We start from the raw sequence: 18925 nt of genomic DNA, 5'->3' as shown, positions 1-18925 counted from the left end.
TTTAACAGTCTCCCATGGAGATCAGAGTAATGCATTTCAGACTTGGGGGGGGTGGGGGGGATTGTTCTGGGTTTTAAAATATGAATTTCATTGAAGAGTTAAGTCAGCATGCTAGCTCGCCCCATCTGGCTGTTGAACTGCAGCTCGCACACAGTTCAGCTGGTTAGACGTTTGTGGTGCATTCTTGGCTGGTGTTCTTTTTTTCACCTCATTATTGGTTCACTTATTTCAGCGATCTTTGTGAGACTGTAGTTAGTATTTTTGTGTCGCCTTCAAGCTGTTGTGATTGGGCGAGTAAAGGAGAAGGGGTAAAAAAGAAAAACACTGAACTTGTACAGGATGTGGTTTCACTGAACACGCAGCACTGAAGATTAAAATTTTTGATGCATGACATTTTCAACAGCAAAAGGAAGTTAACGGATAATTTTAGACCCAAATAATTCATTTGCAACATTTGAAAAAGTATCAGACTATTTCTTGCGTAGCTTGATTTTCTACCATGATTCTTGTAATAGTGCTTTGTTGAACTCAGTCGTTTTGAATTAGTTCTTGCTTGTAAAGCTGATCTAAGTTTCCTTCAGAGTCAGTAACTTCCATTCCTGAAATGAAAGTATCTTTAATTGTGGTGGCATTTTGATCGCTGGCAATTATTGAAAAAGCTGCTGGTTTGTTTGAAACATTTTCGTGGCAAGCATTTCTCAGGTAAATTAATAAATAATCATTTGTCTGTTTAAGTGCTGGTTATTTGGTACTGATTGTACCCTGTGCAGTAAAATTTGGTGCTAATCCAAAAGGAGTTAAAGCTTTGCTTCAAGATGTGAGAATTTGCTGCAAAAATTTTATTTGGTTTTTAGAATATAAAACTAGCATTTTTTTTCCATTCTTCATTTAACTATCACAGAAAGTGAGTTACTTTGTAGGTGTGAGGCTACTGAAAGTGATTTTTTAAAATTCACGATGAACTAATCTCTGTGTCTGATAAACAAATATGGTCTGTGATATTAAATTCTGCTGTGTCTCATGATAGATGTCGGAAGAAAATTTGTTTTACAATTAAGATTCAAATACATATTTGAATTTGTGGCTTTAGTGTACCTAGAATATAAAGAAGGCCTGGCTTCCCTTAAATGGTTAAATTTTCTGTTTAGTATATACTTCATAAATAATTACATAGAAACATAGAATTCTTTTGGTATTTACTGGCTGCATATAATGTAATCAAAATTAAAATCCAGCCAAACTGACATTATTTCCAACAGATATTTTATGATTTATTTGTACCTTCTTTGCATCTTCCTAAAATTATTCCAGAAAATACAATATGGTTAAAATACTTTCAGAATATTGTGCTACAAGGCTGTAGAATTTTTATTTAGTGTATAGGACCATTTTTTTTCCATGCTGACAATCTTATGGAGAACTCTTTGAAAAGAACTTGTGCTTGTTAAAAACTACAATTATAATACCATAATAGAGTCTGTCAAGAGTATTGTTTTGTCATTATGAATCTGGTGGTAAGACTTCCACCACAGGAGGCATTTTAAAAATGTATGTGTTACTTTTTTCATATATAACTGTTTTGATTATTTGAGTGACTTATTTTTAAGAAGTAAATTGCACAGTACTTTAATAAACCCAAAATTATGAATAGGATGGCAAAAAAAGTCTTAATTTAATAAATTAACTAATTGAACACTTGACTCATTTGAAGAACCTTTGAGAACGTTGTCTGTGAATTCCCACATATCTTCAAAGCAAAAATATGAATAAATCTGGCCAAACTTTCCAACATGTTATGGGATGTGAAAATTATTCTTCTTTGATTTCTATGGAAAATAACAAATGTAACATTTATTAGAAATTAATCTTAAGAAAAAGAGTGCTTTATGATAATTGATATCTGCTGTAATTTAGGAGCTAGGCCCAGCAATCATAACATAATTAGTACTGCACATCAGTCAACTATCAAATATATTTCTTAATGATTCTCTTCAAGAGGTCTGCCATGAAATAATTCACCATATAACCTCTTGCCAGTGGAGGCAGGCTGTGAATTAAATGTTAGTCAATTGATTTCTTAGCCTCTTGTTACAGTTTACACAAGAGTTATTTTCAGGTTAAAGGATTAAATTATTAGTATGGGTTGCATTCCTCGTCTTCTCTTTGATTGAGAAGATGAGGTGTTTAAAATAATAATAATGTGGAGAAACTATTTGTCCTCATGGTAGATCGAGGGAGCTGAATCATGCAAAAAGGAAGTACTTTCACAGAAAGGAGACTGGAAATCCCAAAATCTGTTCCCCAAAAAGTTAAGTCAAATGTAACTCTCAAAATGAGCAAATAAATTTCTGTATGACAAGGTCATCGAGGTCAGTAAATGTGGGTAAGGCAGAAATCAGCCAATCTGATTGAAAAGCAGGACAGGTTTTAAGGTTTAAAACAAGGGTATGAAGATGCAATAATTTTACCAATGGACTTCATTAACATGCACTCCTTCTCCTGCGGGTAATTTGAACTCACATGCAAGATTTTTGAGAGAAATTTAAGCCACTGAGGAAATTCCTAATTAGCATGTGCAATTTTGGATCAAGCTGGCTTTTAATGTGTTGGGATATTTGTTAAAAATTGTGAAAAGCAGGATCCAACAGGTTATTGATTTGAGGAAGAAGATCTTACTGGGAACCAAGGTTAAATTGTCCCCAAGTCAGTGTTCTTATTTTGGTAAGAGGGTGTGTTTGTGTGTGTGAGTGTGTGTGTTTGTGTATGCACGCGCGTGTGTGTGCGAGTGTGGTGTGGGTGGAGTTAAAACATTGCTGTTTTGAAATGATGAAAAATTCTCCTTCATTTCAGTTTTAATTATATCTAATGACTATTTATTTAAGTCACATATTGTGGTGTTTCCATTAAATAAGAAGTACTATTGACCACAGAAATGAAATGCTGGAAATATCAGGTCCTGAAAGAAAAAAATAGGTTAACAAAGAAAGGGGCAGCATGGTTAGCGTAGCGGTTTGCTGTCTTTTAGGAGTTTGCACATTCTCCTTGTGTCTGTTTGGGTTTCCTCTGAGTGCTCCAGTTTCCTCCCACCTTTCAAAATATCCAGGGGACTGTAGGTTAATTGGGGTATTTCGACAACACAGGTTTGTGGGCTGGAAGGGCCTGTTTCCATGCTGTATGTGTAAATTTTTAAAAAATGAATTTTATTTTTACTTTTCTTTTAAATCTCTGATGCTTGTTATTTAGTGTTGCCAAAACCAGCAATCAGCTTTTTCCCCTACAGATTCATTTATCAGGCATTTATTGATTGATAACAAGAACATTGAGAAAGAACTAAGTAATCAAAATATCAACATCGTAGCTTATGACATAACAGTTCTATGGTTAAGATAGGAATACTATTTTAAAGCTTAGTGACAGTCAACAGTTGATATGGTTGTTTTCAGTTGTAGTAAATGGCTTCACATTCATTTTACTCTTGTATAAGTGATGTGCAGTTAAACCATGTTGACAGTTAAAAGAGTAAAAACAAATGTGGAAAATATTTTATAATGGAGTCATTGGACTGTTAATGCGTCTAAATATTTCCACAATGCCAGCTGCATTGTGAAGGATCTATTAAACAAAATGAATGTGACATCTATGATAAATAGAATTCATGCAGTTAACAGCATGTTTAGTTGATTAAGATTTATTAAATTTCTCAGAGAAATCTGGAGGTGTCATTTTTTGCTGCTGTTCACTTGATTCTCTAATTTCCTGTTCTGTTCTAATTTGAATTAGCAACTGTTAAAATGGGCTGCAGCTTACCAAAGCTGGAAAAATCTGATGAAAGCAGTCCTGGCAAAATCTACTCCACACTCAAAAGACCCCAAGTGGAAACAAAGGTGGATACGACCTATGACTATAAGCTCCTAGACTTCATTTTAGCAGAAGAGGGTGGTAAGTGGTGCACACATTTACATACATTTACAAAGCTAAGTCATAGCTTGTGATCCCGTGTCTAATATGTTAATTTCAAAGAAGTATTTTCATGCCTTTATGGATAAAATGGTTAAGGTGTGTAATGGTAGAATAAAGCAGTTATCTCACTGCCAATGGAGTTATCTTTCCATGTATCAACAAAAGATTCATCACTTTCTTTTAGGTGGTTACTCATTAGGGGAAACCTGGAATTGTGGTGAGATTAAAACACAGAAACATGCCCTTTGGCTCAGTGATTCCACCCTGAATATTCATCATCCATTTTTATACTAATCCTACCCTAATTTATTTAATCCACCTCACATTCCCATCCACTCCCACTGGTTCTACCCCTCATCCAGTCGTGTGTGTCAATTTGCAATGGACAGATAACTGAGAAACCCAAACATTTTTGGGATGTGGGAGGAAACCACAAACTTCTTCCAATGAGCCCACTTCAAGTGCTGAAACTTCTCAGGTCATTTAAATCTTTGGATGGGACTGTACACCTAAATGTTAAGCCATAATTTAAATCTCCTGAATTATGTTTCTTAGTCACATTCATTAGTGGAGGGAGACAAGAATGGCTGGGTGCCACAAATGCATTCACATCAAACACAGCTTTACAGCTATAAGGAGCAGGCTTAATCACTCAGCCCTGCATTCTTCCTTCCTCATGCCAATAAACCTGAAGGGATATCCTCTTCTAACCTTCTATTCTTTAAGTTCCCACTGAACTCTCTGCCCTTCTCTAGTCAGTCCTTTACTGCCACTGGTCTCTCCACATCCTTTCAATATGTCTTCATCTTATCCAATGCACCACAACCTTTGCCCATTTCTCCCACATGTCCTAAATCAGTGGTTTTCATACTGCCCCCTAACTCACATTCTACTTTAAGCAATCCCTATGCCATAAGTGCTCTGTGATTAGTAAGGGGTTGCTTAAGGTGGTATGTGAATGGAAAGAAAACGTTTGAAAACAGCTATTTTAGTCGTACCTAATTGACTCGTTATATGCACGGTTTCATAACTCCAAAGGAAATGGGCCAATGACAAATTTTCTCAAGCAAAATATTTCAGTATAATTGGGTCTAGATCAGTGGTTCCCTTCCATGTTATCCCTCACTGCTGATCTATTCTTGGTCTCTGCCTTAATTCTATCTATCTTGGTCTCACCATGTCATCCCTGATAGCCATTCTATCCCTTCCAAGCCCACGACCTTTCTGCACCACAGCCAATCTCTCTTTTCTACTCTGGTTAGAACTGAGCTCTTTTTCTTTCATCCTAAGCATCAAATAACTTCTTAATTTACAACACCACAACATGTAACTTAGTTCCTGTAATTAATTTATCAGTACCTGTTTCAGGAAACGTGACCTATTCACCTTCCAAACTCACTTCCATAAATGTTGGGATAGTATCCTCGGTGTGAAAGAGTTGATGTTCAATCTTCCTAGTTTGCCAAGAGTATTATTTCTCTTTGATTCATTCTGATTAAAACTCATTACAATAGTTTGGAGGATAATTAAATCCCTTGGAATTAGAGTAGCTAACAAGGCAAATACATTGTCACTAACAAAATTAATTTGGTTGAGAGTTGCCAGATAGAGGGGAAAAGGTCTTTCATTTTTATTCACCTCATTGAATGGAATTCCATTTCTGTTATAACAATATCAGGTAACTATTTGAACTCCATTGCACCATTGCATAAAGTATGAAACAATGTAATATCTTTCATGGTATCTAGCATGTTCCAATTAACATACACTGGACAATTTATTTTGGTTTAAACTACATGCAACATCTTTAATCTACTGAGAATCAAAAATACATAAATTAAATCTCCAAGAAAGATAAAAGTCTGTGAAACATTTTCTTCATCCTCTCCGATGAGAAGCCAAATCTCCACTGGATATGGATATTTGTCAATCTATCATAACCAACAGTAGATCAGTATGTCAAGTCCAATCCACAGATGGCATTTTCAGAGAATCCATGTTCTGTAGTATTTCATCATCCATGCCCATGTTATACTTCTAACTTTGATCTAACTATTTTCTGAACAAAAGTACTGAATCAAAACAATCATAGAATTTTGAAACATTGGAGTCACAGGGTTTTACAGCATGTGAACAGGCCCTTCAGCCCAACTTCCCCATGCTGACTGAGTTGTCTGCATAAGCTAATGTCATTTGGCAGTGTTCGGTCTCTATCACTCTAAATCATTCCTATACATGAACTTGGATAATGTCTTTTAACATTACAACTGTCTTTGCCTGTATATTTTCTCAGGCAGCTCGTTTCATATACCCACTACATAATTGTGTGGAAAGTGCCCCTCGGTGTCCCTTTCTCTCTTACCTTAAATCAATGCTCTCTACTTTTAGACTCCCCTATCCTGGGAAAGGGACTGTAACTATTTACCTTATCTGAGTCCCTCAGGATTTTATAAACCCCAATAAGCTTCCCCTCAGCCTTCTACTGCTCCAGGGAGATAAGATCCTGTCTATCCAGCTTCTCCTTGAAATTGAAGCCGGCCAGTCCTAGTGACATTACAGCAACCCACTGTACCTGTTGAATGAAACCATTCAACGCATTATTCTGGTTACGGTTCCTTGTAGTCAAACCTATTCAGTTCATTCCTCCATTCTCTTTCCACACCCCTGCAAACTATTCTCCTCGAAGGCCTATCCAATTTTCATGCTCATCTTTGTTTCCACCACTTAGGTCCAAAATCATCGTAACTGCTCCCTTCATGAATAAAGGTTTTCATCCATCCTTCCACTGACTTTTGCTCATGCTTTAAATCTCTCTTTGCTGGGTTCTTGAACAATCTGCTACTGGAACAGCTTCTCCTTTTACCAGTTCAAAACCTGATTTATTATGTGCAGCAAAAGTTCTATCAACATTATCTACTCCAAGAAAAATAACCCCAGTTTTATTTCATAGCTGAAATTTCCCAGCAGTAAATCTTTTCTGCACCCTTCCTAGAAATATTACTCCCTGAAGAGTGTTGATCAGAATGGGATGCAATATTCTTGTTGTGGTTTAACCAATATTTTCAAACCTTCAATCTAACAACTTTGCTGAAGGACTCTGTTCCTCTGCTTATGAAGCCCAGGATGCTAAATATAGCACTTTACTAGCTGCACTTGCAACATACGTTTTGAAATGTTTTGACCAATTTACTCAAAGGCTCCTTTGTTTCTACATATTTTTTTAAATGAGTGCAATTCAGCCTTTATTATATCTTTTCCGTCATTCTGTTAAATGACATTACTTCATCACTCACTGTATCTTTTCTGCCTTTTTAAAAGGCTAATTATATTTTCTTGTAGTCTTTTATTATCTTCCTCACTCTAAATTTCATGTCATCTGCACATTTTTAAATATTACACTGCAAACTTTGTCTCCATCATTCACAGATATTATTAATAAACTCTCTTTTGCTTATCTTTCTCCTATTGTTAAGGTTTCTGGGCAATGCTCAATGGCAGACAAGAGTTGAAGTACATCATGTATATTACATTTTTATTGTATTATTATGTGACTATAAAAAGAACCTTTAATTCAAACTGTGATCTCAGCAATAACCCCTGAATATGTTTGTTTAAGTTTAAGATTGTTTATTTGTCACAATACTTGCTACAGTGAGAATGGTTCTTCTGCAAGCAGACTAACAGATTATCTCTCACATCCACACAGTCATGTACAGTGCACAATTTAGAATATAGGGTTAAAGTATAGGGTCACTCCTGATATTTTACTAGCAGTCACAGATCCCAACATCATCAATCACCTTTCCTTCTAGCTTTTCCTCTTCTCTGACTCCCCCCCCCCCCCCCACACCTAAACCTGTTTAGCCTGACCTCCTTGAGTTTGCTTCTCACTGCTCTGACTGATTTCAGAAAACTATTTCTAATAACTTTGGCCTTATCCCAATTAAAAACTTTTACTGCCATGATATCCTTGTCCTTCTCTCTAACTATGCTAATACTAACCAAGTCATCACAAAAATGTTCCCCCGCTGATACTCCATCCCCCTCCCCATCTTTTTTTTCCTAAATGAATCTCCCCTTCAGGTTTAACTCACTGAATACTAGTTAAACTAGTTATTCTGAACACGAGAAACATAAACTGCCATGCTAGAATATCCAAAATGTTGATTGTTAATTTCTTACTACAGAGTCCCTCCAGCTTCTCTGTAGTCACTCTTCTAAATATGATTGATAAATTCAATGTCCTCAGTACTTTTTGTGTTGTATCCTAATTAATGTTAAGGAAAACTCTTCCTACAGTGGGAATGCCGCAATTCAATTTCTCTCACCTCATTGAATTATCATCTCTTCTCACAGCCTTGATTGTTTCTTTAACTGATTATGTCACTGCCTTTTCTTGTAATTCCCATCTCTATCTGGTCTGAAAATTTTGTAGCCAGGAACATTAAACTACCATTCCTGCCCTCATTTATACAGTACAGGTACACAATCCTTTATCTGGACATCTAAAATCTGGAAAGCTCCAAAAACCAGCATTTTTTTCATGGTGCTGGTACAGTGGAGGGAGAGAGAAAGGCAGCAGCGTGACTAGGTTGGGCGGGTTGGGGGTGGGAGGGGAGAGAGAGAGAGAGAGAGAGAGCAGTGTGACTCAGGTGGGCTGGGGGAGGAGAGAGAGACAGCAGCGCGACTCGGGTGGGCAGGGGAGAGAGATGGCAGCGTGACTCGGGTGGGTGAGAAATGGCAGCACGACTCAGGTGGGCAGTGGGTAGAGAGAAGGCAGCACGACTCAGGTTGGTGAGGGTGGAGAGAGGCACAAGCACGACTAGAAAGAGGTGGATACAGCAGCACAATTCAAGTGGGCAGCTGGCTTTTGTTCTGAAATCCGGAAAAATCCAAAATTCGGAACATACTGTTCCCCGAGGGTTCCAGATAAAGGATTGTGTACCTGTATTATTTACTATTTGCAGTATATCTTAACCATAGCCAGACTCTAATCTTGCTTTTTTTAGTTTTTCAATTTCTCTCACTGATATTTTTCTTTTTCCACTTTTGCTTTACTCTCCAGGATCTTTGCTCAGCTTCCTATTCTCTGAATCTAGCTTAAAACCTTCCCAACAACCATAGCAAATCCATCTGTGAGAAGATAAGCCCCAGCCCTGTCATCTTGCCCAGATCTGGTTCCAGACTCCCAGAAACCAAAACCTCAACTCTCCAGCTATACATTAATCTGCACTCTACTCTTATTTCTATAAAGTGCAAGGAATAATCTGGAGATTATTCCTTTTCTTTCTTTCTGCCTCATTCACTTTCCTGACTCTTGAACATCTTCCTACAGAACCTTAGCCTTTTTTTTTCCCCACCAAAACCTATTAATACCAATAATGATAGCAAGTTTATGGTCATAACCAGTTTAGGTTCACATGTACATTGTACAAAGTAGATCACAGCTGCTGAGCTCCAGACTATTCTGTAGCTGTTCACTGAAAGCCTTGACTCTGGTTCTAGTGAAGTAATTCACCATGTGATAATCATGTCGGCAATCGTAGAAATTTCTTTTTTGGCCCTGGACTATGAAACACCCTCCAAGATTGTTCTTATGAGACTCTTTCTCCCTCTCTAATCTGCTGAGGCACCCATGGTCTCTGGTCTTGATCTTAGTTGCACTCCCCAGCCGAAAACCCCAGCTCCACATCAGCACCATGAACCTAATCTGGTGGGAGGAAAAAAATCGCAGATCTCTCCCCATTCTTTCCTTTCAGATATTTATACGCCTTCCTTTTAAACGATATAATCATAAAAATGGAAACAGGCCATTCGGCCTAACTTGCCCATTCAAACCAAAGGTGACCATTAGTTAGTTTCAACCCCAACTCGTGGTCCATAGCCCTAAAAGCCTAAACAATTTTAGTGCTCATATGAACACTTTTAAATGCTTTCAGTGATCCACCTTCAACCATGCTGTCAGAAATATGCCAGGCAGTGAGCATGTGCTGCATTAAAAAAAATTGTGTCATTTTTGGTTCTTTTGCAAATCTTTGTTCTTTATCCTTTGTCTAACTGAAATAATTTCTTTAGCAATCTTCTCCATATATGCACTTATTTTTGCAGTTCTTATTATCAGATACTCTCATAACCTCAAGAGTGCAACCCTAGCTTCTTCACTGTATCCACAGAGCCTGGAATCAGTTTGGTAAATCTTTTCTGCACACCCCCCCAGAATCCTTACAACTATCCCATTGTACTGTGCTTGACCTAAACACAATATTCCAGTTGGAGGTGAACCAATGTTTTGATTGCCCTAATTGAATCTGCCTCCTGACTATTATGGACAGTGTATAGCAGATTTTAGGAACTTGCTGCGTGAGAAAGTTTTATTGCAGTGCCAGTATTTTTGTTTCATGCACTTTGGTTAATGAACCCTCTATCAATGGGAACAATATTTTTTTATTTTATTTTATTTATATAGCACATTTAAAACAACTCACATTGACCAAAGTGCTGTGCAGATCATAAATTACATCTCAACTTAAGCAGCTCTTTAAAGTGAGGTATAAAGCGTGTACTCGAGGTTCAGAATTATACATACAATATGGTAACAATCAACCATCACTTCAAAATACAACTTCAGCCTGGATTTAAAAGAGTTAAAGGAAGGGGCTGATTTGATGCAGGGAGGAATATTGTTCCATAGTTTGGGGGCTGCTAACACGAAGGTGCGATCTCCCGTGAGTTTGCGATTAGAGCGCGGAACAACCAAACGTCCTGAATTGACCGATCTGAGGGGTTTTGAAGTGAAGTAAGGTGTTAGGAGATTGATGATATAAGAGGGGGCTAGTCCGTTAAGGGCTTTGTAAACAAACTGGAGAACTTAAAATTCTATTCTGAGCTGTACCAGTAGCCAGTGGAGGGAAGACAGAATAGGGATGATGTAGTCCCTTTTCTTGGCTCCCAGTGGCAGATGGGAGGGATAATGACTACTGACTAATTTCTCTATATAGAGAGTTAGAGTGGTCTAAATGGGAGAAAATGAGGGTGTGGATAACTTTCTCGAGATCTTTCAGTGACAGGAATGATTTGAATTTGACAAGAGTGTGGAGCTGGAAAATGCTAGCTTTTACTGCATTGGCTTTTTTGTCAAACTTGAAGGTGGAATCGAATATAACACCAACTGATTTAATGTGTGGTTTAATGAGGGCGGATAAGTTGCCAATTTATTGGAGATAATTTTGGTGGAGTTGGGGGGGCACCAAATAGGATGATCTCAGGTTTGCCTTCGTTTAGCTGCAGGAAATTTTGAGGCATCCAGCATGTTATGTCCTCCAGACAGTTTTTGAGGCTGGTTATTGTTGCTTAGTCATTGGGCTTCAGAGAGAGATAGAGCTGAGTATCATCAGTGTAGCAATGGAAGGAGATTCTGCATTTTTGGATGATATGGCCAAAGGGAAGCATGTATAAGGAGGAGAGAATGAGATCCAGAATAGACCCTTGTGGGACCCCACAGGAAAGGGTAGCAGAGGAGGATGAAAATTTGCCTATGTTATCTGAGAAAGTCCTACCACTAAGATAAGATTTAAACCAGTTCTTGACCATGCCATCGACACCGACATTCTGCTGGAGGTGATCTAATAAAATAGAATGCTGCAGTAAGGTCGAGGAGAATTAGAATGGCAGAGCTCCCTGGGTCAGTGGCAAGGAGCAGGTCATTGTATACTCTTAGTAAGGCCAACTCTGGGCTATCATGTGCCTTATCACCTGGCTGGAATCTTTTGGATTTGTTGTTTTGAGTAAGTAGGGCAACAATTGGCTAAGAACAACTTTTGGAAGACCTTAGACAGGAATAGAAGTTTAGAAACATGATCTCTCTTAACTATTTTGTCAAGACCCATTGTGATTTGAAACACATTTTACCTGATCCTCTCCCTACACTAATTCTTGACAAAATAACTCTAGTTTCTTTGAAATATTAATGTAGATGAATAGTTGAATAATTCCTCGAATACTTTTAGTAAATGGACTCTCTAGAGGTCTACATTTCTTTCCTGAAGAGTATTCCCCAGAACTGTTTCAGTTATGGCAAAGAGGATGTTATAAAGATTCATTAATTCTTTGTTTGCAATAGTAGATGACTCTTTTCATAGAGTCCAGGATCCTACAAATAATTCTAACCACTTTATAAGTCTGACTGGCCATTTTCAATGAATTATGTATATTTACCCTCAACTTTCTGTTCCAAGATCCTTTTTAGAATTATGCTTTCTTGTCGATATTACCTCTTCCCATTCTTTGCACACCTCAGCATTAAATTTGAACTGTTCAATCCACCACCTTCTTCTGGTCTCTCATTGTTCTCCTCACAGTTCACCATGTCTCCAAGGTTTGTGTGATCTACACCTGTCAAGTCCATATATATCTTATATATATGAAAGCACTGATCCTAGTACCCAACTAACCTCTGGGAATCTCCCCTGTTTATTTCCTGCCATTCTTGCACACATCTGTTTCCTGTCATTAAACTAATTTTCTGTCCATGCTACTTGCCTTATTCTATGTGCTTTAATGTATGTTGCAAGCCTATTGTCTGGCACACTACTCTGTTGGAAGATGCTTTCCTAAACTAACTGCAAGTTCTTTTTAATAAAAACTGAAAATGATGGAAATGCTTAGTCGGTCAGGCAGTATCTGTGGAAAGAAAAACAGAGTTAATCTTTCAGGTCTGAGACCATTTACATCGATGGCTTTTTTTTACATCATCTGTTCTTTTTGTCTGGGTGACAGTTTCCAGTCTCTTTCTGCCCACTCTTGATCAGCGGCCTGACCACTTCCTGAAATTTCACTTCCTGCAAGGCGCTCAGTCTCACAGTATAGAGCATTCAGTGTCAACTGTTTCTCAAGCTCATCGAGTACAACAGCTGAGCTCCTCCAGATGACAGCACCACCAGCTCTGTGGCAGTGTCCAGGCAGTCTTGCCTGGTGCAGGATCTACGTTCCACTGGTCTGAAGTATCCTTCATTTGATTAGTTTACTACACATGAACCAGCCAGCATCTCTTCCACTTGCTGTACCCCAGTCACCATGGAAGAAGTACTCCATGCAATTAGACACTGTGCAAGTAGACATACAGCATCTATGGAAAGGCAGCAACAAGAAATCTCTCCAAACAAAACTAAAAGTCTACTTCCTCTTTATATTTCCACAATGTCCATGCCTTCACAACCCTCTGGATTGGGGATTTCAAAGATTTGCTTATCTCTATGAAAAGGTCCTCTGTAGCCAGTTTTAAATGACCACCATCTTATCTTGTAACTGTATCCCCTGGTTTGAGATATTCCTACTAATGGAAATAGCTCAGCATCTACCCTGTCTCGCTCTCCCTCCAACTCCTCAGGGATGTTATATGTTTCAATAAGATTATTCTCATTCTTATAAACTCCAATAAATATATATATATATATGTGTGTGTGTGTGTGTGTGTGTGTGTGTGTGTGTGTGTGTGTGTGTGTGTGTGTGTGTGTGTGTGTGTGTGTATGTGTGTATATAATATATATATATAGATATATATATATCTATATATATATATGTGTATATATATTTGTTTCTTAAAAAAATATGTGTGTGTGTATATAATATATATGTATATAAATATATATGTATATATATATGTGTGTATATATATATAAATATATATGTATATATATATTTATATATATATATGTGTGTGTGTGTGTGTGTGTGTGTATATATATATATGTATATATATTTGTTTCTTAAAATATATATATATATGTGTGTGTGTGTGTGTATGTATATATAATTTCTTTAGCCTGTTGTGACAAACAATCTACTTATTCCAGGAATTAGTCTGGCCAATGCCAATATATCTTTTCTGAAATGAGGGGTCCAAAACCATGTGCACCAGACCAGATGAGGCCTCATCATTACTCTGTGCAATTGTTTCAATGCATCCCTATTTCTAAACTCCAGTCCTCTTCCAATAAATGCCACTACGCAAGTTGCTTCCCTAATCCTTTCATGAACCTGCTTGCACAACTGGGCTAGATTAATTTTGCTATGTTAAAGTCTGAATATCAATTGATGGCTAAATATCTATACATTGTACTTTCAAAGATATACCATACCATCAAAGCACAAGAAGAAAAATTTGTTTTTGGGTTTTGCATACTGTCGTCAATCCCTGCATCAGTACTCGTATTTAATTTTCACACATGTGACTATCAGCGTACAGATTTAAAAAAAGATGAAATAAACAACCGTTTAATCTGTTTTGATCGTGTTGATTAAAGAGTAAATCCTGCTCATTAAGTTGTCAAATCTGATTTTATATCTACTTTAACAATCTTCAGTGTAATACCTATTCTGAAACACTGTAATGTGACAGTTCCTTGGCAGCTGAGGTTATATGGTCTGGCAGAATTTTGACACCTCCCTCCCCCACCCCATCTGATGGTTTGATTCAGAGGTTGAGTACTTTAAGATGGTCAACTTGCTGTAACCTCAAAGGATTAAAAAGGAACCAGAGAGGAATATTTATAGAAATATGTTCAAAATACTATTGAATCAAATTGAATTGTTTGTTGCCACATGAACCAATGAAAAGTTTTGATCTATGAACTACTCAGCCAATGCAGGAATAAACATATAGTGTTAGAATAAAACAAAAGTGCAATGTAAGCAGTGCAAGGCTTAATCATAGCCATGGAGGGACTGTACAAAGTGCCCAATAATAGCAGGAAAGAAAACATTCTTGAATCTGAAGGTGTGTTTTCAAACTTGTGTATCCTCTGCCAGGCAGGAGGTAGAAAATAGAGTGTGATAAGCCTGTTGTTACGAACCCAGAGGACCCCAAAACCCAGCAGCAATAGATATTCTCCAAGACAAATGGTTACTTAAACACAAGTTATTTTTAATTATCTTTAAACATGAAAACAGAATCACACTTTAGCTGATCACTATTGACGTATCCCCCTTCTAATTCTAAGCACACATGTATGTAATGTGTGTGTAAGTTCAGAAACGTTCTTTGATTCACAGTCCAATCTCACTTCTCATTCCTCCAAGTTCACTGGTTGCAGGAAATTCTTATACTGTACACATAATTTAACGTTTGTAAAGTTCACCAGGCTTTGATGCTTGAAAGGTAAATGGTTACTGCTCAGGAAGATTCTTGTTGGTTTTCAGAGAGGTTGTTCCGGGACATCCACAGCTGATTCCTTCAATCAGCCACTTCAGTGTCTTGCTGATGAAACTTGCCCCCTCAGGGTTCTCCAACTGATAACCTCTTTCTTTCAGGTCACCATAGAGTGCCTTTTTGTTTCTCTTATTCCAAATGAAACATTAGACAGCCAGTCCTCTCCTCTTGTATGAACCATAAGGCCTTTGACCAGGCTGAAATAAGAACTCACAACCCATCTTCCAAATGGGGTTTTCCACAAGCTTGCCAGCTTGTCCTGTTCCAGTTCCAGCTGCTGTCGCTGGCTGTAACACTGTAGAACTGATCTCTCTCTCTCTCTCTCACTCTCTCGCTCACTCTCATTCACATACTACACCATGATGCAGCCCAGCCAGAAAACTCTCTTGTTCTCCTGTAGAATGTTTGTAGGCTGGTGACTGGTAGCCTTTCCCTTCTTAATCTCCTTTGGAAGTGTAGGTGCTGCTGCTTCTTTCTGACAAATAAGGTGGTGTGGTGGGTCTAGGATAGGTTGCCCTTTAATTGCGTGTCAAGAAACTTTATGTCCCCATTCTCTCTACATCAGAGCCATTGATATATAGTGTGAAATGTTTTTCATCCTCCTGAAGTCCACAGTCACCTCCTTTGTTATGTCCACATTGAGACTCAGGTTATTGGTCTTACACCACTGTACAAGCCTTTCAACACCTCCCTGTAAGCCAACTGATGAGGCCAACTACCACAAACTTGATGATTCTGTTAGAACTGAATTAGTAGAATGAACATTAGTGGGTTGAACACACAGCCCTGAGGTGCACCAGTGCTCAGTATGATGGGGCTTGAGGTTTTTCTGCCAACCCAGATTGACTGCGGTCTTTCAATCAAGAAGTACAGGATCCAATTGCAGAAAGAGGTACTGAGTCCCAGTGAGGACTGTTTATCCACCGGCCTTTGAGGTATTATTGTGTTGATTGCTGAGCTGAAGTCAACAAACATCAGCCTGGTATAGGAGGCATCATTCTCTAGGTGGGTCAAGATGGAGGGTCAGGTCTATTGCTTTGTCTGTGGATCAGTTTTGTGAATAGGAAAACTGAAGTGGGTCCATTATGACTAGTAGGTATGCTTTGATGCACTCCATTACCAGCCACTCAAAGTACTTCAGGATTGTGGAGGTCAGTGCCATTGACTAGATTACCCAAGTGGATTACAAGATGCTGTTCCTCTTGTTTGGATTGCAGTGGAGAGGACTGGGGATGAACATGTTGGTGTGGGAGTTGAACTGACATGCACTCGGAAGATCAGAATGGCTGTTGGGGATGGCTTTTGTGACCTGAGGGCAGATGTCTCATCTAAGATTGGACTTTCCACCATAGCTGAGTTCATATTGGGAGTACTGTGGTAGATAAGGGTGGAGGAGGTGCTCATGAATCTTCTCCTGTATGGTGGTGTGAGAGGAGTTGTAAGAACAAGTGTAGCACCTACTGCATTAACTGGGGAAATTCCAAGGATGAGAAAGGGATGAATGGAGATGGAAAGTGGACTGGGAGGGGGGGGAAACGGAGTCATTTTAGGAGTTGTCCCTGTGGCAGTTGGAAGGTGTAGAGAGGGAAGATGTGGCTGGTGTTTAGATTCTGTTGGTGGTGGTGGAACTGAAGAAAGAAATAATTTTGGCACCATGCTTGCTGGGGGAATTTGCTGGGGTATTCTTGACGTCATACAGAACAATTGGAGGAGGAATCATGGAGTCCCAGAAAACAGTGGAAATTTATACTTTCTCTTTAATCCATGGCATAAATTTTACAAGTTATGAGTTAAAGATGCTTCTTAAAATGATTATGTTACTTTTCTGTGTCCTTTCTCATTCATAAACTCGTGTTACCCAAACAGATTTTTTAAAAACTTTATTGTCTCATGTTCAGATGTCAAGGCTTTCTCAGTAATGTCACAATTTCTCGATGTAATAGATAAATTTAACTTTTTTCATGTGAGACCTGACCTTCAGAGATGATTAATTTTATAAAGGGCATATAATGAAATGGATGCTTACAATTGTTTTAATAGGAATTTTATGATTGCCCATCTACTTTAATTGTCTCTGTGATTTGGAGTGATGAAACTATAGAACCACAGAACATTTTAACACAGAAACAGGCCCTTCTAGTCTGTGCTGGACTATTATTCTGCCTAGTTCCACTGACCTGTACCCAGTCCATAGCCTGTACCTGTCCAAATTCTTCTTAAATGTTAAAATTGAGTCTGCAGTCACCACTTCAGCTGGCAGTTCATTCCACTCTCTGTGTCGAAGTTTCTATTAATGTCTCACCTAAACTATTCCCTTCACTCTTAAACCATGTCCTTCGGTTTGTATCTCACCTACCATCAGTGGGAAAAAAACCTACTTCCATTTACTCTTTCTCTACCCATCATCCTTTTAAATATCTCCCCTCATTCTTCTACGCTCCAAGGAATAAAGTCCTAATCTGTTTAACTTTTCCCTGTAACTCAGTTCCTGATGTCCGGGAAACATCCTAGTAAATATTTCTCTGGAATATAATAGATTGCTGGAATACAAGATAATATTCCAACAATCATTTTCTCTGTAACCTTTTGAATCTCATTTATTGGAAACCAATTTTGCAGAACTTTATTTCAAAAAACATACTTAGTCACAGATCTATTCAGTTACTGTGAAAATTGAGTAAAAATGCATGACAACAATGTAATCAACCACCTAAAATGACAGAAGGAGAAGACGAAATGAACTGACCCAATATGTAAAAGTGGATGACACCAATTTCTTGATTATTTTCATTGTATGATGACATTGTTTAATGGGTTTAATGTATCATATATGTTGAGCGTTGAGTGGGTGGGGGGGGGTGAAGGAGGGAGGGAAGGGAGGGGGTAAAAGGGGAGAAAATGACACTGTGTATAAGAGGGAAATGTTTGTGTGTATTTTGGTCAGTATGGTTCATAGTGTGAAAAATAAAAAAAATTTAAAAAACAGAAAGTGTTACTATCAGGGAATTATACCAAAATGCTAACGTTTTCCCTGTGCCTGTGCTGACTTTCTATAAGATTTATCAATGAATTTGAAATCAAGTTTGCAAAATCAGCTGATAATACCAAAATGGTCAATAAAGCAATTGCTGCAGATTTATTTTTCCATCAATGATCCCATAACAATGAATTATGGGATTCTATAATGGGGGGGGGGTTGGGCTAAATTGTGTCCTCTGTAGCCATAACAAATTTCCCAAAAGTATGGGTGATATGATTGTGTAGAACTTGGTGTTTCTGCCTCAAAGCTCTGGTGATCTGGTTCAATCCATAACTTAGATGTTGTCTGTATAAAGTTTGTATCTTCTCTATGACCATGAGCTTCCTCTCAGTGTCCAGACCCCAAGTAAAGATGTGCTGGCTACAGTTACACTTTTCATGTTGGGGGGGCAGAAATCAAACAGGAGTTCATGAACAAATATAACTGGTAGCAGGTGCAGGAGGGCTGGGAAATAAGGAGAGAAGGAATGAGACTTGTGAAATTGTTTGTTGAGAGCTGGCATGAACCCGATGGACTGAACGATCTCCCATGTTGGGAGTAAAAGTTAATTAGCAAAGTGATTTTGTGTTCATTTTTTGAGCAGATGTTCTCGGACAAGGCCAACATTTAGTGTCCACTTCTGGTATTTTTTCAAACTAAACTTTATTCACAATATAACTGTTCAAAGGAAAACTGTGCAAAGTCTTTTTGCAACCTAAGATTCATATTCATATATACAT

The 18925-nt window shown here is 38.1% G+C and overlaps 1 protein-coding gene across 3 annotated transcripts in view; it reads left to right on the top strand.

Annotated features, from left to right (window-relative positions):
• Positions 1–257: 257 nt before the first annotated feature.
• LOC138750776 (raftlin-like) overlaps positions 258–18925 on the top strand; it is a 104461-nt gene continuing 85793 nt past the window's right edge. Inside the window, exons 1-2 of one of the 3 annotated variants that reach the window (XM_069912928.1) lie at positions 258–702; positions 3781–3939. In XM_069912928.1, coding sequence (XP_069769029.1) covers positions 3792–3939 — 148 coding nt within the window. In that variant the 5' untranslated portion in view covers positions 258–702; positions 3781–3791. Of the gene's footprint in view, positions 703–2286; positions 2309–3780; positions 3940–18925 lie in introns of those variants that run through there. The other 2 variants (XM_069912918.1, XM_069912924.1) reach the window with 2 other exon arrangements.

This window comes from Narcine bancroftii, chromosome 1 (genome assembly GCF_036971445.1).
Source record: "Narcine bancroftii isolate sNarBan1 chromosome 1, sNarBan1.hap1, whole genome shotgun sequence".
Classification (NCBI taxonomy): Eukaryota; Metazoa; Chordata; class Chondrichthyes; order Torpediniformes; family Narcinidae; genus Narcine; species Narcine bancroftii.
This window is presented reverse-complemented; position numbering and strand designations above follow the sequence as displayed.